The sequence below is a fragment of the Macrobrachium rosenbergii genome, chromosome 6 (assembly GCF_040412425.1).
Source record: "Macrobrachium rosenbergii isolate ZJJX-2024 chromosome 6, ASM4041242v1, whole genome shotgun sequence".
Lineage (NCBI taxonomy): Eukaryota > Metazoa > Arthropoda > Malacostraca > Decapoda > Palaemonidae > Macrobrachium > Macrobrachium rosenbergii.
This window is the reverse complement of record NC_089746.1, coordinates 30,157,573-30,183,235: the sequence shown is the minus strand read 5'-3', so window position 1 is coordinate 30,183,235 and position 25,663 is coordinate 30,157,573. Positions and strand designations below refer to the sequence as shown.

Genomic DNA, 25,663 nt, shown 5'->3' with positions numbered 1-25,663 from the left:
GGCAATCCAGGAGGATGGAGCCAAAAAGATTCAGCAGTGCCAAGGGTAAGGTACCCCTGAAGACACCATGGCTTTCTTCCATTTCTTGCAATACCCCTTCCATTGCAAAGGACAGTGCATGAATCAGGTCTGCAAAACATACCCTTGCAGAAGAGAGAAAATTGATGGGAATCTACAGAACAGAGGACACACACTCTCTCTCTCTCTCTCTCTCTCTCTCTCTCTCTCTCTCTCTCTCTCTCTCTCTCTCTCAGCACTGCTGTTAATTTAACTTTTTAATATTCAACTGCTGTTAATTTAACTTTTTAATATTCAACATGTAAACAAGAGATAAACACGGTACAGAGAATCAAGTAAACACAGCTTCAACAAATTAGTCAGTGAAAGCACAGTACACATCTACTCAACCACAATTGGAGAGTGTTGGCACCAGAGGTAAGATGGGAGAGTACCCAACTCACCTGTTTGTTTTCAGTTAACTACCTTGTTTCAACATATTTTCAGATCACACTTAAGAGTACTCCTGCATGATAGGCAGTGGTTTTTATTCTGCTTGGAACAAGTACACTTTTAACTGCTTTAAGCAGATGTGTTATATCTGATGTACACATTCCTGATGTGACATCATAACTTTTTATAAAGAAATTAAAGTTCTGACTCTTAGTTAATATGACTTTTCTTTCTACTTAATAAAACATGACAGAACCATGAAAAAATCTTATTTCATTTTATGCTGATGCTAGATTGTTTGTTATAAAAGATAATTTAATTATTAATCCATATGATCATACAAAATGCAACTTTTTATTAAAGAAACAACAGCTTGTCAACTGAAGTGCACAGGAGGGTGAGCCATGACGGGATGCTGAAAGGAATGCTTTTTCATTTTAACATTACAGTATTCATTTTTAAGGTCACATAATATTGTAGCTTCTCTCTGTTTACACGCTCTCATTTTTTCTTGACCACTGGTTTTGGCAGTCTAATCAATAATTAATGTATTGTATGTCTATACAGTATTTTATACTGCAATAGAAAAATACCTTTATTGTAATTGTACTCAATTTTTCATTCTTGCTGCTTTAGATCAATGATTAGGTTTGAATGTTGATCCATATCTGAATTACCCTAATTGTTGGAAGAATCTTGTGTCAATATGTTGTAAAAGATAAACATGGTCTGCTGGACTTCAGTTTCTTTGGAAATTTGGTCTATATTTCAGATCTCTTGACTTCAGTATTTTATAGCATATTTACCTGTATAACTATCTATACAAACATTCTGCCCTAACATACACAATTCGCTATACATTACACCATTTCCCACCTTGGAAGTAACACCACAATGAACACTTAATTTCAACTGTAAAACATTGTTATATATTATAATTCCCTTCTACTTAAGACATAGTTACTACAACACGAGGCGGCTCAACTTGCTGCAAACAGCTATTAAAACAGCCAGGAGGTACATTTTCTAAATCATACAAAAGTATTTAATGTAACTTTATTTTTTTTAGTTTAACACCATTTCATATACTCCATAAAATGTCCTTAAAAGCTAAAATCATAGGAATAACAAAGGTATGAAAAAGTCAGTGGTCATTTACCATTTCACATTTTCTTTTTCAAGTCCCACATCAAATTCCATTTGTCTGTGACCTCAATTACACATTGTAATTACCATTACTAAATAATGACTAGGTCACCCAACAGGAATCTGAATTTCGAAACTTCTAATAATTTTCTACTGCTCTTGTTTTCATCTTATCATTTTTCATACTTAAACTGAAATACTAGTTTTATATTCTCCATAAAAACTAGCTGGTTGCTTTTCCCCCATAAATTTAATGTTTTCTTAATATAAGAAAAACTATATAGTAGATCCTAGATATTTTCTTATGCCGATTCATGAACTATGTCAACATTTAGGAATGGAATTGCTACTGTACTTTTCAAAATTCTAGTCCAGTTTCAAAATGCAAAAGTTTTCAACTTATAGTATTTGCATTTTTTCCCTAGATATACAAACCACAGCCTTTCATATATGGAGAGTATTCTCTCGTGCACCCGCTGGACCAGCTGTATACTGACCAAATGAGGATGATATGCAGGCAGAGATGAGGGAGAACGGATGTCCATTCTCACACAACTGACGTTATCCACTGTCCTGGCACATACCAGAATGAAAAACTGAAGGAAAATAAATGAAGAAGGGTAGACAAGATGGGTTATCTCCAATATGGAACGGGTACACTTTTGTATACCTATTAAAAGTACAAATTATTTTTAAAATCTGCCATTGTTCCTACAGGGTATACAAAAGTAAGCTTTTCATATGCAGTACTAGGGAGGCTTACTACATTAGGAGGATGGTAGTACCCACAGGTAAAGCTGAGAACCCTCGACCTTTGTGGCACTGACCTAGAGGGTAGGGCAGTACTTCCCTCTATCCCCACTCTGCACAATGCAGACTGGAATCACATAGGACTACTGTAATCCTGAAGAACTGTCTCCTCCAGCTGAGGCAGGAAACTGTTGGTCAGTACTTTATGGATAAAAGGCTTTACCTTTTCTTCCCTGTCCCTCCTAATTACAAAAGGGGTACTTTGTTATGGATAAAAGGCTTTACCTTTTCTTCCCTGTCCCTCCTAATTACAAAAGGGGAGATATTGGGCTCTCATTCTAGAAAAGGGAAGATATTGGGCTCACATTCTAGCTTAGTAGAACAAGGGCTCATTGTGTCACGTACCAGTACTCATTCAGGTCTAGATTGTATTCCTGCAAAAATGTTTCTGGGTATGGGTCATGGAAGAGAGAACAGGTTAGTGCACACACCACATCTCTCCCCAGAAGCCACACACTCCAGCCAAAGCACTCAAATGAGCCACAGGATGCTTGAATAGTCCCCGGTAGTAACACTACTTACTGAGCTACTACCACAGGATCCAACGAGAAGGATTCAAGGAAGTTGTGGGCAACTTCCCTCAAACAGATTAAGGTGAAGTTTGTCTGAAAGCATCATACTGCTGCCATCATTACCTGTTGGACCAAGAAGTTCTTCCAGAGAGCAAGAGAGGCCCTGATGCCTGATAGTGTTGTAAGCTCCTGGGCAAATTGGATGGTCCTCTGCACAGTTGGGGGAGTAATAAGCTTTGGAGATTACCTTACATAACCAGGAGATGATGTTTGAGGTATATACCTTACATAACCAGATGATGATGTTTGAATACCTCCTCTTGCGACATCCCGTACTCACAAAATGGCGCTTGTACTCTAGTCTGAGGTTATTGTTCCTTCTCTAGTAAAATAGGGCATAAATGGGGTATAGCAACATTTCAACTAGCCCTCTTACTGTAGAGAGGGGACCTAGAAACTCCCAAACCTTGGGTTTGGCACAGAGGATTTGGCTTCTCGGTCACAAATTCTTGGACGAAGGATAATGAGAGAGATGAAGCCACACGAAAGGGTTTCTAGACAAGTTGCTAATTTTAATTAGTACTAATGAAAGAAAACACATCAGATCCCAGGAGTGAATAAGTACTAATGAAAGAAAACACATCAGATCCCAGGAGTGAATAATTTCATGAAGTGCATGCCAGTAAAGCAATATCTCGTCCAGAACCCCACCTTAAATTCACAGGGAAGAATTCAGAAACTTGACCTTTCATCAAGCAACTAGAGCTACCATTCCCATTGGGGAACAATGGAATGAGAGCAATGTCTGTCCTACCAAAAGCCAATGTGATGCCTCACGCAAAAGACTTCTTCATTAATGCGCCAAGGATAGTAAAGAACAGTCCAAAGGTACTATCCAACATCAGAATTGTCTTGAAAAATACCTCTAGGTGCTTAAAGCCCAAGAATGTAATCACTCATGACTGAAGTTTGAGGAAAAAAAATAGACCTTTAACTCCGAAGAGAGGGCTAATCCACTTAGACCTGGGCAAGCCTTAGCCTTGATACCACATACACTGAAAGGAACCTGACTCAGCTTAGGTCAAAGTCTTTGACTGCTGAGTATAAGCAAGCAGAAAGGGTTCCCCTTCTATAGTACTAATCATAGATGATGCTCCCCTTGATGCAGGTCTGCTGAAAATACTAAGATGTATGAGAAAACGTCTCTTCAGAGCTTCTGGAGAATTCTAGTGTAAAAAGTTGCAGGAACCACCGCTCAATGGAAAAGGTGAATGAAACGCTGACAAAGGAAAATCACTCGCATGGCGCTTCGACCAAAGAAACCCCTCTGCCAGAGGCCAACAAAGAAGTGCCAAGTGAAGAAGGAGGAGGAATGAGAAACAATTTGTATATCACTCCTTGAAGACGGAGAAAGAAAACAACAAACAATCAAAGTGTTATACACATGATGGAAGTTAATGACACTCCTAGAGCTGAAAAATTACATAACATTTAGTTCTCTGTAACTAGTCTATTCCCACTGAGTATGGGTAATCTAATACTCAAAACTTCTACACTATCAGGAGAGCAGGGACCAAAATGCCCTTGTACTTCAGACAATCACAGTTGATGTAAAACTGTAATAATATTCTGCTGTGCAGAATGCATAATGCAGCCAACCCAGCAACACTGTCCACTCAAGTACCTGTACTGCTAAAGGAAGCAAAGTATGAGACACCACTCACCTTTACTTGAAACGTTGTGTCAGAGGTTTGCTGCTCATCCACCGAGAGACTCATCCATTCTGAAAATCTGCAATGTTAAGCGAGCTGCAAACTCAAAGAGAACAGTGCAGTGCAAACAGCACACACCTAAGACAAAAATTCACCCAAGATTTGCACTCTCCCTCTATTCAGATACTTTCAATACTGAAGGTAGAGAATAAGGAAGCCATTACAAACCTTAATGCTTACTTTAAAAGGATTGGCAAGTCATCTGAATCAACACTTCAGTGCCATATCAGACACAGAAATGAACATGAAAGGTTCATACAATCAATACAAGATGCCTCACGGCAACAGAAGACCTAGGACCACCTGCCATGGCCAAGAAGGCTGTTCCTGCTGGGACAGGAACTGCACCAATATCTCCCAAAGTTCATTAACATAAGAGGCTATTTAAAGGGCACTCCACTGCCAAGTGTCAGTAAGCTCAGGTATTTTATCTGATGCTTAAGGACAAGGTTAGACTTAGCTTGAATGACCACAAACTTTAGACTGTGACTAAAATGTGAGAAGTCACTCAATGTCTGAAAGAATTGCCCTTGAAAGCACTATATCTGTAAGTGAAGGGTGTTGCAATAAGTGGAATACCATTAAGATAGCCCAAGCAGAACTAAAGGTGGGAAGTATGTAATATTCCTGGGAAAAAGCCATCATCAGTTTAAAACAGCATTATGAAATGGCAAACAATTTTGCTTCAGGCACGCAAAGCCGAGGTACTACCCAGAGTTATTTGTTGTGTATTAAGATTGGAGGAAAAAGTCCTAATGCAGAAGCATCTAGCTGTTCAGGAGAACTGCAAGAAATCAGTTCTGCTCCCACTACTACAAGAGAGAGGTTATCCTCCATCATGGCATCAGAAAAGGGGAACAGTCACCAACTGATTCTTGGAGGTCTATGCTGCTCCTCCCTCAAATAAAGAGGATACCCAACAGAACTCTACTTCCGAGAGCATTCCAAATTTCCATAGTCAATGAGAAGAGCCTCATCTGAGCCACGGCAGTTTCACTGTTGGAGCCCTGTTCTAACTTGAACACCACCACCAACTTTTTCCAATATTTGGTAAAACCAGGAAAGGAGAGGAACACACCCTGGTGTTACTCTTCCAACTCTCCTACCTGTCATGAGGCTAGCCGTACTCACAGGAGGTGGAAGAGTTCAAGAACTCTCCCTGGAGACTGCTCGGACCATGCACGTTCCAGAACATCTCGAGCATGGAGGCGATGCAGGTTCACCCCAAAAAAGTCCTGAAAGAAGGCTTTGAGGAAGAACCATCCCAGCAACGTGTACAAAACTGATCCATAGACCAGTTATGCAACTGGTAAACGAGCAATGTGAATCCTAAATTGAGTGGGTCATGCCACTGCTCTCTGAGTAACCACAAGGAGTTGTGGTGGGAAGAGCTGCTCTGCTCACTTGTCCACCACAGTCATCCAACCATGGTTGCATCGTGAAAACAAAATACCCCCTTGCCACTGTTAAAATCTGGTTGACAGACCAAGCCACACAAAACCTTCTCCATGCAACTCCAGAGTGTCACTGTAAGAGGAGGGAAGACTGTAGACCAAGCCAATGAGCTGAACAGCCATGACTTGATTGGAGTCTGAGAACTTGCTACGAAATGAGATAGTAGCAGACCCTAAGGTTAAGCTGATCACTGCTAATGACTGTGTACCCCATCCTTCCCCTAAGGGGGAGACTGTGAGAAAGAAGTCTATCTAGACCTCGTAAGCGAGGACTAGACTCCTTATCTCAATGCCTGCCTATGCAGGAAAAGAGAGCGTGGTGAAGGTAGACGATGACAAAGATGAAGAAGAGCGCAAAGGGCTCCCCTACCCTTCCTTTCACTGTCCTTATTTGCCTCGCACCACAGGGTTGGTCTAGTCAGGAACTGCAGACTAAGTCACGCCCATTAGAGGAAGCTCAACAGGAAGGAACACTGCAACCAGAAAACCCTTTTCCAATGAAACAGTCTATAAAGCCATCATGTAACCATAAATAAACTACCTCAGGAGATTGTGAGTGCCTTATGGAGACCTTAAAGTTATTACTATTAGTATATAAATCAAAGAATGAGACAAATGCTGATGAACCTTCCATTAGAAGCTGCTGCTTTCCCACCAAAAACAATTACAAGGTTGACTGATGAACAACAGTTTGTTCTGTCTGCTTTCCACTGAGACAAACCCAACAAAAGCACTGAAAAAAAACTAACACTAGCACTATTTTGGACACAAAAATGCATGTCACATAAGAAACCACTTGGGATTGAGAAATCAAAAATGCACAAGATTCACACAAAGGAAACAGTTAGCACCTGTAAAAAGATCACACTAGGAAATATGTCATGAAATGTGTCGTGGCCGGAAGGACAAGGTGTAATGTCAATTAGGTGAGAATGAGAATCACCTCTCCCCATCTCTACCTTGGTACCACCCTTTATTAGTCAGTCCACAACCGGCCAGTGCATGCGCTTAAGGATACTCCCCATATATTACAGGAGTAGTATTTGTATCCCCACAGGAACAAAGTAAGTTCCAATACACTTTGCTTTGTAGAATGAAACAAATTTCCAAATTCCACAATAATTGCTATTTACTGTACTGTTCTGCTCTTCAATAGATTCCATGTTATAAAATGTCAAACAGTGTTTTGTGACACTCCTTTCAGTACTTCACAACTCGGTATCAGAAATAACAAGAACATGCAGCATAACATGAACATCATCAATAGCCATATATTCTACAGCACAACCTAACACAGTTGATAATAAAATTTCTCTAGACATCATTTTAGACTAAAGATATAAAAATTTCCTGAAAATCTGTCTGAAAGTAATAGAAAAGAACTTCAGTATCACGAATCTTTAAGCTAAAAGGGAGAGGCAAAGATAATGTGCTATCCCTCTAAACTGAATCTATTTATTCACATGTTATAACAATGCAAAAATTATGAAATTGTTTAAAATCACGATTGTAACACATTAATCAAAACAATATTAATCTTGTCTGGAAAGAGAAATCAATAACAGGTTAAAAAATTGAATGGTTAGTTCAAGCTTAATTTTTAACACTTGGTCTAAAAACTTTAAAGGAAAACCAATAAAAAACTTCAATGTCAACTGAAACTATACCTACTTTCAATACCCCTCCTTTGACAAGTTAAAGCATATACTGTACTGCTTTATGAAAAAAGCAATATTGCTTATTTTCTTTAACATACTCCATCTACTTGGTTTTCCTTAAAAAATGTATTTACCAACCATTTATTATTCATTAATTTAGTCGGAAGAACAAAGAGCATCATGACTTACTGTAAGAGGTAGTCTTATACCAATTACATCAATACTCTTATGTTTGTCCTGCAGTGGTTATCAGAAATCACTAAATCTATCATTTGGTTTATACACAAAAGAAGCTCTCGATCTACTCTTTCATGACTTGCAAAAAGTATAAAAACTACATATAAATTCATTTGCTTAGATATCAGGTTGTTATATTCAAAATGCACATCATACTATTAATCTTACAAATATATGGTCAATGTGAGACCCAGATATCTTTTTATTGCATTTTTACATGCAGTACAGTAATTCACTTACTTCAGGACAAATATGTATTTCAGAATTACTTGGTCTATTCCATCAAGTTTTGATTCCTTTCCTTTATACCTGAAGAGATACCAAAGTTATATTCAGCATCTCAAAAATAAGTATAGTATATAAACTGTGCAGAGATTTAATACTACCTGGTAAGCTCTTCACCTATATCTTAATAGCATCACCCTGAGATGCATCTGTAATGCGATTAATGGCTAGCTGTGTATTGGCAATTTCTGTTAAGGCTCTGTTAATTTCTTCTAGCAATTTATCTCCTTGTTCAATGCCTCTCTGAAGACGTAAGGCTGCATCCTCTCCTTCTTGTTCTAACAATCTCATGCTTGCAGTCTGAAATGTATATGGAAGGAAACTGTTAGCCTCAGTGATATAGAAAAACTATTACTGTAATAATTTTCATGTTTTACCTTTACAGAAAGGTTTGGAGAATTTGAAAACCTCACTTGCCGTTACTTGATAAATTGTGACTGCAAACATTTTTACAGTCACATATTTAGCTTTTTCAAAAATAAAGCAGCCAACAACTTTAGTCGTAAGTCTGATGGGCCGGAAAAGAATATTTTTTGGTAATTCTAATGCAAACAGTTACACACAAGGCCACTAGAAGAGGTGATCACCTATATGGTAATTAAAACAAACTGTGTATACATTTGAAAGGATTCAATTTAGCATTGCTGTGAAAAGCAAAAACCACACTTGACTAGACTACCAGAAGGGTTTGTATGGCTACACTGTACAATACAATCATTTAGTTCAGTATTTCTATGTATTACTAACAACTCCAGAGTATGTATGTCAAATATTTTTTTATATTTGTAATCATCATACTGGCATTTCAGTAAATACAGTACTGCCCTCTTTAATTGTCCACAATAATCAAGCCAAGGCCCTGCCTGATAAAGTCACATAAAATTCTTCAGATATAAAACGGCAACCCCATACCCTTAATCCCCCTAGCTTGTCAATACAGCTTTAACGTAAACACTACATATGCTTTTAAACAAAAGCCATCATACAGTTAATGCGAGTTCCAGATAATGTAAATGTGGATAATCGAGGGGTTACTGCAGTTCACTATTCTTGAAAATACAATATTAATTCACTACCAACATTTTGTTTAGAACTGTACACCAAAACACCAAACAATTACTAGAAGATATAACCACTGCTTTCCAATACATAGCTAGTAACAGCAAATGTTCTTACTTGAAGTTCAGCTGAAGAATCCTCAGAGGGCAGTGACTCTATGAGTGCATCAATATCCTTTGCATTTCTAGCAATTAGGGTAGCAAATACTCTCTTATGTTCAGTCATATCTGGAAAAAAGGACATACACCTTGTATTTAAAAAAGGGCAAATAGTATTTTAAAAATAACAATATTCTAACAAAGCACTAAACTTTGAAGTACCTTTATTTCATGCAACTACAAAGGCTGGAAGTTACATGGAAAACTTCAAAACTTACAGGTACAATGGGCAAAGATGTACCTTTTACCAAGATCACTGAATACAGCTTGTTACACAACTACAGACCATTCCTTTCCAAATATCTTGACTTTAACAACCTCACAGGATAAAACGGATCATGCCTGGCAACAAGGTAGTTATTTGTGGCAAGTAAATGGGTGGCTGGCTACTACCCACTCACCCATTGTTGACCTAAATATTATTCTTTCAATTAAAGAGACAAATATGCAGGAATGATAATAGACATCAAATTTGTTATATCCAGGGAAAATGCTGTTATCTTGAACTAGCAACTTTTTTGTATGAAAATACAAAACTTGGTCTTTTATATGGAGACACTCTAGGTGGGAGATTTTGCCTTATGGAAACAAGACTGGCATTGTTAAGGAATCAGAACCTGAGTTTATTGATCTCTGTCATATCCCAAATAGTCCGTCCTAAGGCAAGAGACTGAAGGGACAGTCTGTAACTACCAAAGAAATGCCAGCTTCCCAGTCTAATATACTGAGCAGGAAGGTTGGCTCCTGTAACCTCCTACCCAGCCTTACATCTAATGCAAGAGGCTGATTGGCTGAGAGTGGGGGGGGGAGGACTGGCAGGAAATCCAGGTTACCGGGTATCATCACCCAAGAACAAACTATGACACTAGCCTACCACCTCTCTTGTCAAAGAGAGGATGGTGAGAGCACAATGTCAATCCCGAGTCTTCTGATAGGAATTCAAATTGCGTAGCTCACCTGCATTTGCCTGATCAGTGTAAACATGGTTAGGGCTGTTTAAAATTAGGGAGGGGGGGAAAGAGATCCATTTTCCAAAGATCTTTTCTATAACTTAGCCTAACTACGAAGTTTATATAGCATCTGCAATTGGCAGTTGGGAAGGCTACAACAACTGTAGGGCTAAGGAATTACAGCTAGGGGCCTATAAGTCTCCTCTTGTAGAGATGAGGAAAATGGCCTGAAGGTCAGGCTCCTTCCTTGAACCTTACTGAAGTTCTTCCTGAACAGGAAGCTGCAACTCCAACCTTGTCAACTAGAACATGGGCAGAAAACCAGGTCCTTCTTCACTAATGAGACCAGAGAAATCACTAAAGGGGGTTAGGTCGGACGGGGAGGTGCTAAGGTCTCCTTCAAGTTAACCTTCACTTTTGAGAAAGTGGTAAGCACCAAAACATGACAACAGCACTGGGTAGTAGCAAGTGCCTGACTGAAGTTGAAGTTGATTACTACAACAAAATGTCTTCCCTTCCTCTTGAGATTATTAGGAAGAAAATTAACCCAAAGGCTAGGGAGGAGCCATTTACACCGACATCAGTTCTAGGTTGCTTGACTCATAAAATAAAGCTTCCCCTTCCACAAGGAGGCTTATTACCAGGGAAAACATAATGAATACCATACTCCCCATGGAGGAGAATGGGGTGAGGCTATCAATGGAGATAAAGGAAAACAAGTAAACACTTCTTTCAACAGAGAACCAGTGTCAGGTGAACAGACAAAGAAGAGGTGAAGGCAGAGCTGCACCTCCAAATTTTCTTCTATAATATCTAAAGATGTAACAGAGTGAAATCCCAAGAATGGAGTCCCAAAAGGAGAGCAGGACGCTATGCTAAAAGCAAACTTATCCCTCTGTGTTTCTGGAAGTGCACAAGCAGGGGTAGAGTCTGAGTCAGTCCTTTCCTCCTTAAAAGTGTACACAGGTGAATGGGTACAACCGAGGTCATGCTCCTGGAAATAGATGAGCAAGCCCATGAACTGATATGTTCACACCACACCAAGAGATTAAAAAGGAGGCCAGGTTTAGTCAAGGGCAAACTCATGACCTGATCCATTCACTCCACTCTGTCACATACTTGAGCAGTTGAAAACTGATTCAACCTGACAGAGAGCAGTTGAAAACTGATTCAACCAAAGTCCCACAAATATGAGCAGGTGCCCAAGCGATCAGCTACATATAAATTCAAAACCAATCTGCCTGCTCCCCAAGAACACTGAGTAGGTGATGGGGATGAACAAACTTGTGTCTGGGGATTTAATCATAAGCAAGCTTATGAACCCAATCACCCACATTCACCTGTTGCTATGAGCAACTGTAGTAGTCATCATTACTCTCAATAGGAGAGTGATTTCAGCCCCCTAAGTTTAAAGACCTGTGACAAGGCTGAGCAACAGTCTTTCACTATGAAGACAGAAAGGAGCTTGTCTTAACAAAAGTGGATGAGGAATCTCTCTCTCTCTCTCTCTCTCTCTCTCTCTCTCTCTCTCTCTCTCTCTCTCTCTCTCTCTCTCTCTCTCTCTACTTTTCCACACAAGCTTCTGAAGGCTCTCACCACTGCCAAATCTATGAGCATGTCTGTTGCTTACAAATGATATCCCACTTCTCCAAATTTTACTTTGAGCACTGGACTTTGGAACTAGTATATGGTCCCTCTGGAAACAAAGTGGAGGAACCTCCAAGAGTACTGATGGATGGGCGCCTGAGAATATACAGCTTTCAGCTCTATCAAAAGCATGAAGTTGCCCTTTCAGATGGACTTCAGTACCAAAAATGCTGTTTCTAGATGGATTTCAGTACCAAACATGCTGTTTCCAACTTGAAATGAGTCTTAAAGAACAAACTTTCAGCAAAGAGAGATCAATCACTAGTTTCCAAACCTTCATTTTCTCCCCTAAGAACAGATAACTGTCAAACCCTGGAGTTCTAAGACTTCTATTGCACCTTTCTCCTTCATCACCTTCACCTCTGACTGGAAGGGCCAGAGATTTGGCAAATCCAGAAGGTATGGGTGGAACAATGCCAGTGTTTGGAAGATACATAATGGGACACTGGTCCTTAAATGGAATCCTGTATCCATCCTGAAGGACAATTGACTTCTCCTTCACTCGCTGTTAATCTTTTGAGGAACATATAAACTCTTCCTAAGAGAAACTACACGAGATCAAGCAGGGACACTGTTCACATGACAGTCAGGTTTGGACTCTGCCACCCTAACACTGGCCCCATACTTGGTAACCCAAAACCTAGGAGGAGGTGCAGATTAGCAAGCACACACACTGCCAGTCTCACTCACCTTACATGTGAAGAGCCTAAAGGAGACCTCTCCCTAGAGTTAGAATACTTGGTACTTGCATGCTCTAGAGAATATACACTCGCCAAGCAAGATGATGTTACTGACACTCTAGGAGCCACAGGAGGGGGCTACTCATTGTCAGAATGCATGGTCCGAAGACCCAGCATGCACAGGATGCGCAGAATCATCCTACACAGATTCTGAATAATCATGTTTGGAACAGACAGGAGCAGTTGTCTCACCTGAGTGGGTAGGTCCATAACCACCTGCCCTGCCAGAGGCTTCACAATCACATGCTAGTGACAGAAAGCCCTGCTCTCCCTTGAGAAGGAGTATATGCACAAATTCTGATGGGACTTCTTGCAAGAGGCCTTAGATTCCCCTTTTTCCTCCTATGAGAGGGGAAAAGAGGCCAAGAAGAAGGAAGTTGAAAACAATACCAAGGAAGAACACTGGGAGCACTTTTTTCTAAAGCACAGAGAAGGTCGTGGCAGGAACTATAGACATCAAACTGATAGAAGGATACACTACTGGTAGCACTACCATAGAAGGATACACTACTGGTAGCACTACCACAACAGGAGGTTCCCTTTCGTTTGTTATAGCAGAGGAAGCAGGAACAGTTGCAGATACAGCAGGAGGCGCAGGCAAAAGAGAGAGTTCCTTCTCCTCTGCCAAGTTGTCTGGGAACACTGCAAAAAAAGGACTACCAGGAATATTCAACATAGGCCAAATCTTTCACAGGTAATCCAACAGCGATTGTCTTCTGCATACCTAGAACATAAGAATCAGATAAGCAAGAGGGCTAGATTACCACTCGAGATGAGGCCCAACATGGGCCAACAAGTGTCATACTCTGAAGAGAGGGCATGGCCAGACTTCTTTATAACTAGAGAACTAGCTCCCAAGGGAAGGGAACACTACCAGCAGACAGTAAATAAGAATGCAGGAGGGGAAAACAAAGGATTTCGGCAATGTCACCAGAAGTGCGTTTCCTCTGATGAGGCTGGCAAATACTTCTTTTCCTTCTTAATCCTCCTATCAAACCTCTCACACTGAGGAGAAGCCCAACCAACACATCCTTCCCAGGGAAAGAGGATGTGCATGCTTTCCCCCCTAAAAAAATGAACAGTAGCTGTGGGGCTCAACTGTTACAAGAGAAAGGAAGCACCAAGCACCAACAATGCTTTCAGTTCTTTGATGTATATGTGCAGAGCCTTCTCTTGTTTGGACCAAACTCCCGAAACTTCTATTCCCTCCAGGAGAGCTCCCCAACCTACGTCCGACACGTCAGAGAAGAAGTCTAGGTTGGGGTTCACTACTGAAAGAGACTTTCCCTCCAAAAGTCTGCTTGTGTCATTCCACCGGCGCAGGTCCTCCTTTATCTCTTGCGTTATTAGGAAGATGCATATGTCCTGATTTATCCTGCAATCCCAACTGACTCTTAATAAGAATTGTAGAGGTCTCACATGCAGCCTTCCCAACCTCTCAAACTGTTCAATCGACAACTGAGTGCCCAGGAGACTCATCCATTGAGTGGTTGAACACTTCTGAAGGGAAAGAAAAGGTTGACTTTCTTGAGGCAGGCTTCTATCCTTCTGGGGGAGGGAGAAGCCTGAAAATTCTGAGAGTCGATCTTCATCCCCAAATACAGAGTCAGTTGGGATTTTTGAAGGTTCAACAGCAAACCTAGATCCTGAGTCAAAATAATGTCCTTTGAAGGTCCTCCATGCATCTCTCTCTCGTGGGCGAGCGTATTAACCAATTGTCGAAATACTGTATAGGGAAATGTTCACTCGCAGGAAGTGAAGCCAATTGGCCAATGGGGCTAGAACTCGGGTGAACACCTGTGGTGCTGTTGACAGGCCAAAACATAGCACTTGAAACTGGAAAACTTGATTCCCATGAATGAATCTCAGGTACTTTCTTGAGTCCTGTTGGATGGGAATGTGGTAGTAAGCATCTTTCATATCAAGAGAAATAATCCAGTCCCCTCAACGAATGGATGATAGACAGCCTGGACCGTTTCCATATGAAACTTCGTTTTCTGTACGTAGACGTTCAGAGAGCTCACATCAAGTACCGGTCTCCATCCTCCCGTGGCTTTTGGTACTACAAAAATCCTGTTGTAAAAACCCTGGACTCGGTGTTCTCCACCGCTTCTATCGCCTTCTTCTTGAGGACAGGCGACACTTCTTCCGAGAGGGCTAAATACTTCATTGATCCTACAGAGTACGCCGTCAATTTGACAGGAGAGCTGGATAAGAGGGGTTTCTCTTTGAAGGGGATAGAATACCCTTCCCTTAATACTTCTATCACCCACTGATCTGCTCCTCTTATTCTCCAACTTCCCCAAACAAAGTTAGAGTCTGGCTCCCACAGGTGCATGAAGGACTGAAGATTCACTTGCGGGTTGTAGGTCTGGTGGAGGGTCTCTTGGCCGCACGTGGGGCAAAGCATACAGAAGTCCGTGATCTTGACTGAGCTCTCTGTCTGCCTCCTCAAAAGGCTGGGGCTGAAGAGGAGAAGATGACTTGAAAGGGGGGGCATTCCACTCTCTCAGATGCCTCGTAGATTGCGAGAGCAGGTCTTGTGTAGACTTCTTATAAAGGTGAGCAGCCACTTCTTCTACCTTGGCTTGTGGGAAAAGGTGTGTATTATCCAAGGGCGAAAAGAGGAGAGCTGATTTATGCAATGAAGTGACACCCTTACAGACAAACGAGATCCAAAGTTCCCTCTTCTTCAAAATCCCCATAGCATAAAGGGCAGAAATCTCAAAAGAACCATCTCGAAATGCTTTATCAGCAAAAGAGAGAACACTTCTCCAGTCAGTGGCAATATCCTGAGGCAGATCCGAATCTCTAATCTTCTTTACCAATGCCACTATGGCCCAGTCTAGAAAACTAAACACTTCAAACACCTTAAACATGCTCTTGAGCAAATGATCCATCTTCAGCACAGAGAACATGGTCTTTGCTGAGGAAAAAGCCAACCTATGGGCCGAATCAGTGAGGCCAGAGAAGTCCCCCTGGGAGGAGGCAGCCACTCCCAGGGAGGGGGCCTCTCCAGTCACATAAAACCTATACCTCCTGGCCAAAAGGCAGGAAGGCGGAGTACTAAAACATGCCTTGCCCTGGCGTCTTTTCTCCGAGAGCCCGAGATCTACTTCTCTCATAGCCTTCTTAGATGAAGAAAACAGAACCACTTTGGGAAGTTTCGACAAATCCCCGGGTAAGTTACTTATCATAAATGAGGAAGCCGGAGACGAAGGGGCTGTCAGAGCGAAGAAATCTGAGAAATTATCCAGTATATAATTCATTAAGGCAGCATAAGCCGATGGGATGGAATCCTGTCCCAAATCTTCCTCCTCCAATGAGACTGGGGACAATGAGGGATCTTCAGGCGCTACTGAAGCAGCAGAAGTCGACTTCTTAAGAAGACCAAAAATGTTGTCTATCTGCTTCTGCAGCAGTGCCATAGAAGGGTCCAATCTGGGAGTAGCCAACTCAGTAATCGAATGAGTAGGTGAAGAAAACTGGTGTTTCAATGAGGGAGCAAGAAAATCAAACTTCCTATCGAATTTTGATTTGAGACTGGCATAGCGATTCAGGTCAGGAACGAGGGAACCAGGAGCGGAGATTGGTGGTGCAGGAGGAGGGCTGGAAGCAGGAGGAATTACTTTAGCAGTCATATTAACCTCAATAGATTCCTGGGTCACGTCTAGAGTAGCTAATTTAACCTCGGCTTACGATCCCTTTCTAATTTTGCTAGGTGAGAGGTCAATGTCTTCCACTTTCTTTTGTCCCATTCACAGCATTCCTCACAAATCAAGTCAATTGAACAAATTCGTCTTCTGCATGTCATACAAAGGGTGTGTGAATCATAACATGCTGTGGTCAAATGAGTATTGCAACCTCTGCTACAATACCTAAAACTCGATGCGCTAGAATCAGACATAATTACTAGCTAACAGAGTCAAAATAAAATTGAGTCAATCTCCTGAGAGAACAATAGTCAAAATTGGGAAAAGTACTAAATAAATCAGTCAAACAATACAAATCCAAAGGCTACCAAGCCAAAAGTAGATCACCAAATGGCAAGACTTTCACGCCGAAAAACAAAATCAAGCTGCTATTCTTAAAGCTGTTACTGTTAAGGTGGCAGAATTAAAAGTGAAGCTCTTGGCTTAGTTGTTTCTCTCTTCACCCCAAAAGTGGGCAGGGTTAGTCACCTACATAAACAAAAAACTATCGCTACCGAGAATTTCAAAATTGAAGTTGCCATAGAGTTAGAAACTTTTAGCTAAAGTAATTACTGGGTGAGTTAATATGAAAACAAATAATTCACCAAACCACTGCAAAACCACAAGCAATTACTGATCAAGATAACAAGAGATCATAGTTGTGCAAAAAAAAAAAATACAAGCATACACGAGACACATCTGACCAGTGAATAGTAGGTACATTCGAAACAAAAGTATTATGGTAAATCCTAGTACTGTAATGGAAAGAATGGTACCAGCCATTACTAAGGCCTGTTCAAAGGTAATCCAAAAGAAAACTGATAAAAAGTAGTAAATCAGAAGTAGAACACAAGAAATATATCAAAATATTAGTGTTCTCCACCTCCTATCTGCCTCAGTTTGAGAACTAGGACCTCATGATAAACAAGAGCAAAACCAGCACCCAAGGTAAAAACCAATTGCGTATACAAACTTCATGACCAGAATCTAGGGATTTACATACAACACAGGAAAACGAAAGTGATTGGATACACCTTAGGGCCTTAAACATAGGACAATTTTGCAGACGAAATACTGTACACATGACAGGTAGTGTAGTACTGTTCATTCTTGTGCAGCATAAAATAATTGCAATTACACAGTAAATGTGGAACTATTATAAATGATGATCAAATAATACATGCATAATAAAACAAGATAAGTATTCATATCAAACCTAAGATAAAGATGGCACAGTATACAGGTATAAGTAGAGATCTTTACTTGCATAGTGCACTACATACTGTACTGTAAATGGAGATCCCAACTAGCATCGCCTTAACTTATGAGACAACTAGAATGCAACCCAATCTCTAGTTACAAAACTAAATGCTACATCTTTTACAAATCATGCATGCAAAACATGAAAAATGGAACAAACACTTTCAACAAGCCATTCACCAGCTTTGTGAACTAGACTGAGGCATTATCATATACAGTAGTTAGTAAAGAGGCTCCCACTTGCAATGAAGTAATGCTGGCCTTTATGAATAACTTAAAGAACGCTTCTCTGCTGAAAATTCATTCACTGCATGGATATATATTCAGTCAGCTCAACATGAGTACTGTTCAACAATGATAATAATTACCCTCTGGATTATCATTCTGTGATGGAGTCTTGCCACTTTTATCAAAACTACAAGGAGGAGCTGAAGTAAATAGACAACCAATGCTGTTGAACAGGTTCTCTGCTTGCTGAAAATAAATTTGTAAATCTGAATTAAAAAACAACTTTTGCTTGTGTAAAAAATCATAGCATGAAGTTATGCATGCTATATATGGCAATGCATATGGTGCACAAAGTTAAATAAAAAATAATGCATATACTTTAAGAAAAAAAAAAGTTCAAGATAATATGCAGGGGGAGATGTTAGTGATACTGTAAAATACTGTACAGTATTTCATGATAAATATGAAACTTGCTATCACTAATAGTCTTGTTCAATACTGTTTTATAACAATAACATTATGCAAATAAGTAATCATTAACCAACTAGTTATCAGGCTACTTCGATACAAGTTTATTAGCTCTCCTTTGTTTTACAAATACTTAATTAACAAAGGAAACAGTTTTACAGGAACCAAGAAGTGTTCCCACTTTCAGTAGGGTATGGTTGTTTGTAACTGGTCATTTAGAAAACCAACTCCACTTATAAAGCAATGATGCAAATACCTTGTGTGTAATATGAATTACAATCTTTATACTGTAATACAATTTACATTCACCTAAAGCTTACCATTTTCTTTAATAGTAAATACTGTTTGTACATCATTTAAATACAATCACCACCCTCCAATCCCAGAACACCATCACCCATTCCTACAAATCAAACATCCCCACAAACCCCAACACCCCATAGCACACACTCACCTAACGCCCTCCACAGAAATGCACCACTAAATACACAGACAGATCTTCAAAGGTTGACACACTTAGACATAATCGCCACAACATAAACATCTTACAATTAAACATTGATGGCATTCGTTAACAAACAACATTGAACTAAAACATTTCATGCACAAACAAAAGATCCACATAGCCATCATTCAAGAAACAAAACTGAAACACACACATAAAACACCCAACATACCAAATTACACAGCCATCAGACAAGACAGACAACATGGAGATGGCGGAGGCCTGGTCATTTAGAAAACCAACTCACATACATACACCATAACATATCCTAAAGCTACATTGAAAAACGCAGCACATCAGAACACTAACACAAGTAGACAGACATACAGAACTACAAGCATTTATCATCAAAATAAGGCACAATAAACAAATCACAATCATCAACACATACATCCTCCAGAATATTCACCATCAGACAAGACAGACAACATGGAGGGTTTACACATACATACACCATAGCAAACTTCACAATTAGACTGCAGAACTACGTTGAATACCCACCCAGATATACTTCTGGGAGGAGATTTCAATGCCAAACACACAGACTGGTACGCCCACCAAGACATCACACAAAGAGGCACAGACATCTCAACACAATTAGACCAGCTATACATACTAAACAACACAGATATGCACACACACATACCACACCAAGCCAACTTTAGTCTCACGTCCCCAAACATAACATTTTGCTCACCCAACATAGCACCATCAATCACATGGAAAACACAAACAGACCTATCATCAGACCACCTTCCTATTTTAATAACACTCCGAACCACACATGACACTTTCTCACATACAAGACACACCATCCCTAACTACAAGCGCGCTGCCTGGGATGAGTACTTGGAAACCACTGAGGCTCATTTCCAGGAGTTAAACCACACACATAACATCATCACAGACACTAAACAATACAACAATACAATTCAACGACATAATAAACAATGCAGACAAAAGAAACGTTCCTAAAGGCAACAGAAAACACTACAACCCAAACTTCACGCCTGACATAAACAGACTCATAAAAGAACGAAACAATTTAAGAAATACGCCAACCCCTCACACACAAATCACAACAAATCGCATACATGATTTAAACACAGAAATAAACACCAAATTAACTCAAAAACAGACATAGAACTGGCAAACTTTTCAAGGTACACTAGACTACAGAACCAACCCATCCAAACTACACAAAACTATCAACAGTCTCATCAATTCAAACAGTGGGAACACTCGAAGTCACGCCTCAATCACCACATCTGACAAGATCCCTTCACGCAAACAACAAGCCAACATCTTAATAAACCACTACGCAAAAATCAGCCACCTACGCAAATACAAAGAAGACAGACACATCTACAGACGCAAACAACAGTTCCCATTAGATTACACAGTAATACTAGCCACAACAGAAGACACTGCTAGAATCATTAAACAACTTAAAAACTCTGCAGCCATGGGCATCGATAACATTTCAAACATTCATTTAAAACATCTAGGTCCCCATGGCACACAAACACTGACAAACATAGCCAATTATTCATACGCACACTGCATTATACCACACATTTGGAAACTGGGGAAAATAATAGCACTTCTAAAACCAAACAAAACACCTACACAAGCAGCTTCATACAGACCTATAACTTTACTCTGCACACCATCAAAAGTAGTAGAACGCCTCATCTTACGCAAAACCACACCACACATACCACTGTCACCCACTCAACATGGCTACAGACCACACCACTCCACAACAACACTACTCACCAACCTTACACAAAAAATACATGATGGCATTAACTCCAGATGCCCACCACAAAGAACACTGCTTATCACAATAGACATAAGTAAAGCCTTTGACGCCATCTCTAGACCACTTCTCATCAACAAAGTTTACAACACCACACTACACAACAACACCAAACGCTGGCTCGCCAATTACTTAACAGACAGACAAGCATTTGTACACTACAATGGCGAGTCATCCAAAATCAGAAACTTCCCGAACGCAAGCGTCCCACAAGGCTCCGTCCTAAGCCCAACACTTTTTAACCTATTCATGCATGACATACCAACACCACCTAACAACATATACATCTCCTCATATGCAAACGATCTAACAATCATATCAATACATGCAGACAAAAACGTATGCTCCACACAAGTACAGACTTACATAACACAACTTGAAAACTGGCTCACACAAAACAGATTACAGGTAGCACCAACAAAATCCACAAGTACACTACTCACTAGTCACAACAAAGAACATCAGTACAGACCCACAGCAACGCTGAACACCACCACAATTCCACACACACACGAAACAAAAATCCTAGGAGTCACATACAACACTTCAATGTCATTTGCTCCACATGTCAGTAACATCATCAAGAAATGCAGACCTAGACTAAATGCACTAAGATCACTAACAGGCACAACATTTGGACAACAAAAGAAACGCTCATCACAGTATACAAACAATACATCCGCTCCATAATAAACTACGCCAGCCCAGCCTGGCACCCTGCCATATCCAACACACAACTAAACAAACTACAAATAATACAAAACACAGCTCTTAGAATCATCCTTGGTAGTACACAATCCACACCAATAGAACACTTACACGCCAAACCAAGATTCTCACCATCAGGCAACACTTAGACATGAGAGGCACACAATTCTTGGCATCGGTCATAAACAACACAAACAGCCCATGCTATTACCTTCACGACCACCCTCCAACACACAGGCAAATAGCGAATACACCACACAGACACTATACAAATATCTTGAATTCTATACCACCACCCACAAACATCACACAATACAAAAAGCACATCCATACTCACCTCACCAGACAAGCACTTAATAACCTTCCCAACAACAAAATACTTGGCACCCCCCCAACATAAGCAGCACAGAAACACAGCTCTCAAGATTGGAGAGAGTACACCTGACTCGACTTCGCTGTGGTCATCACCAATCACTAAACACCTACAAACACCGCATAGACAACACCCAAACAGACATATGTCCACTCTGCCAAGTTAGTCCCCACACAATTACACATCTCTTAGTAGATTGCCCTAACTTGGCAGCCCTTAGACAACAACACAACATCCACACTACCACACAGTTATGGTCAGTTCCAGTAAGCGTGGTGTCCTTCTTGTGCAGTGCAGGCTTCCTGGCATAACAGAGTCTGGGGAACCACAACAACAACAACAACCACCCTACTTATGAACACTCAAGTTACGAACATTCAGAGATACAAACACAAGGTCACAAGTTAAAATTGGGTTTGGAGCGCTCAACTTTGCCACCAGGAAGTTCAAATTTTGCTCTGTGCACCTATTCTACTAGTAAGAATTTTTGCAAAGAACAGAACAACATGAGGAAGAAAAAGAACCTGTTACTTTAACCCTTCCCTAATTATCCCAAGTATTTTCATGTATTCTAACAATCATGAGAATTCTCGTTCATATTTGTAAAATATTCCTACTTACGGTATTTATTTCTATCTTCCCGATTTAACGCTTGGAAAAAATGCTAAATTTTGAATGTTGCATGAATCTAAATTTTATTTTCTTATTTCTACCTTTCTTACATCCAAAGTAATTCTTTATAATACTGCATGATTTAAAAATAGTGAAAATGTTACAGTATAATCTATGACTCCCAAGTTAACTTGGGAATGTAAACATGAACAAAAATTATGCACTACATATTAAAAACCAACTTACGAACACTACAAGATAAGAATGGCTATCCGTTAAGTGACTGTATCTATAAACCTTTTTTCAGCAACTTACACAAAACTCCATAAACAATAACTGATTCCGTGTATGAGCTTCACTCATGTTGGCCTTACCATATTAACAGCATCTTGGAGTTGTGACAAGCGATCCGCCATGATGGAGCAATGTGTAGATGAAGTATTCACCCTATGAAAAAAAAAAATTATAATAAATACAGTCAAAATTAAAGTAAAACACTAGTCAATGTAGCCTATAGTATTCATAACAAAAGCTATTGTTACTACTACGAATTAACCAAACACATTTCAGTGAAATTTATCCTTCACATGTGAAACTCCTCTCATAAAAATACATATTTTTACACATGCATGGAAAATAAACTTTGCCAAGGACATTAACTGACTACAGCTATTTATTATTCCTCCTATTAGACAGATTCAATTTACTAAGGTCTTGGGGTGATCATCCAAGTCAAGTACAATAATTTACTAAAGATATCACTGTATTTTTTAAAACTGGAGGTGTAGATATAATATTGCAAATGCTAATACTCTGCAGATCTGACAATTACACTGATGCAGTTGGAATAGATAATGCTGACAGATTAATAAGGTGTGAGAGAAAGATACAAATGCTATTTCTATTCTAAGACTATCAAGTAAAAAATGCATAAAACCTCATGAAAGGCATTAACTATTGGTTATCAAAATTGCAAAGTTTTCAAGTTAATCTACATTTCCCTCGATATACTGTGCCTCCCTTCGGCAAAAGTTGGTAGTTTTCAAGTTAATCTACATTTCCCTAGATATACTGTGCCTCCCTTTGGCATGGTAGTTTTCAAGTTAATCTACATTTCCCTAGATATACTGTGCCTCCCTTTGGCATAAGTTGGTAGTTGTTGAAACTTGGTAAAATAGTAGTTTATTAGTGGGAGATGAGTGAAGGGGTGGGTTCCCCACTCACTCAGTAAGCAGCATCACTTTTTCCTTTGCAACATGAACAAATGCATGGTTAGTTAGCAGTGGGATTATAAAAAAAATTAATTTTGTTTACCTAGGAAAATGCAAATTAAAGTACCTGAAAAATTTTTTAATTTATTCTTACCAAAATTCAAACATTTGACTTCTTTCATTTGGAGACTCACTGTTGTTGGTTTCCCACTTGGAAATCCCAGCCTCTCGGTCACATATGCAAGCACAAGAAGGATGACTCCTGTACCCACCTGTGCATCCTGGCATGTGTGATGTTGTGGAAATCAAGGCCATGTGCCAGAGTTAAGTTTATTTATAACCTCACTCTATGAAAACATGGTCATTACAGACCCCCCCCCAATAACTATGCTTTATCATCCCAAACCCTCCTTGTTAAAACAGGAATGAAGGGAGCTATATCTATCAAATAACAAAAGTCACAGGTTAGAAGCTCTTTGAGGTAACTAGCTTGTATCTAGTCCCACAGGCAATGATATGGCCATTGGCCACTGGACACAAGAAGAGAGGAAGCAAAGATTATCAATTACAAATCTTTCATTCAACCTTCACCACTGTAAACCTTACATCAAGATGCTGTTCTGTCCTTGCAGAGCTTAGGTAGCTAAACGACATACTAAGCAAGATACCACAGGTCCTAAGGAGAAACCAAAGGACTTGTGAATGAATGAATGAATTAACTAGTGGAATGAATGAATGATATGAAATTTGGACAGTCTGGCACTGGGTCCAGGTAGGTCATCCAATATCATCCTAGGAGTTGTGAGTGATGTTCCATGCACCTGCCTTCAGTACCTGAGGCAATGAGAATGCTACGGACAGAGCAAAGCCCCAGACATCATAAGTCCTCACTCACCACACATCTAGTCAGGCACACTGCCATGACTCGTACACCTGCCTGATGACCTCTCAGAGCCAGAAGCAAATGGTGTTCTTGGATACTTTCTTCTTATGCCCGCCAGTAAAAATAAACAGTCAAACACACTTGGGCCCAAGATGTCAGGTCCTATGCAGGTAGTACCATTTCCAACATTAAAAGTGCAAATAACTGCATAAATTGGTGATCCTCAACCAAGTAAGGCTGCCAAAGCAGTGTGAGGCATGGTGGGTAGTTCTCTCTATACCTAGGCAAGAAGGCTCTGCAGATAAGGATATCACTTGGCTTGTGGCCAACATGAAGCCACTGGGACTACTCAGTGTTCAGTTGATCACAAGATGGTTGCGGAAGAATGGCAGAAAAGTATGATGCTGAGGTTATCCTAAAGGTGTTGAAAGGCATCTTCCAACTTAACCCAAGGGCTTTGGGCTTGTAAGCAGAACACCTGGGGCATCCTGTTTAGGCACATACCAAACTGGCTGACTGCCGAGGTTCCCCAAACCACTTTGAACAGCCTCTCCATTACTTGCAGGTGTAGGGACCACTCCACCTCAATACCTACCTCTGGTGACATCAGTTGATCGGCTAATGCATTCTGACAGCCCAGGACGTATCTGGCTGACAGCTCAAATTAATGGCAAACTATACAAGTACCTGCCTCACCAACCTGCAGAGGGAGAGGGAGACCATGCCCCTTGCCTGTTTACATAAGACACCATGGTTGTTTTGTCACTCACAGATACCAGAATGCTTGAAGTGCCAGAAGCACTACCTCTATCTCAAGAACAAAAGCATATACTCGTATGGTGGAGATTTCAAAGGAACCCCCCCAAAAGCAAGTTCTTGTCACACTAGAGAGATACCACAGACGGCTGTACAGCCATGTGGCCAAAGAAAAAAGTGATGCTCCTTACCGAGTGAGTGGGTGAGTCCCTCACCTACTAGTCAACCTTCTTGTTGCCAGGCTTCAACATCCATACAAGCTTTCAC

At 40.2% G+C, this 25,663-nt stretch overlaps 1 protein-coding gene across 2 annotated transcripts in view; it reads right to left on the bottom strand.

Annotated features, from left to right (window-relative positions):
- Positions 1-1,494: 1,494 nt before the first annotated feature.
- Positions 1,495-25,663, bottom strand: part of MED21 (mediator complex subunit 21) — a 215,570-nt gene continuing 191,401 nt past the window's right edge. For both annotated transcript variants that reach the window (XM_067105421.1, XM_067105420.1), the window contains exons 3-6: positions 22,921-22,993; positions 18,199-18,304; positions 9,501-9,610; positions 1,495-8,624 (exon numbers count right to left, since the gene is read on the bottom strand). In XM_067105421.1, coding sequence (XP_066961522.1) covers positions 8,442-8,624; positions 9,501-9,610; positions 18,199-18,304; positions 22,921-22,993 — 472 coding nt within the window. In that variant the 3' untranslated portion in view covers positions 1,495-8,441. The remainder of the gene's footprint in view (positions 8,625-9,500; positions 9,611-18,198; positions 18,305-22,920; positions 22,994-25,663) is intronic.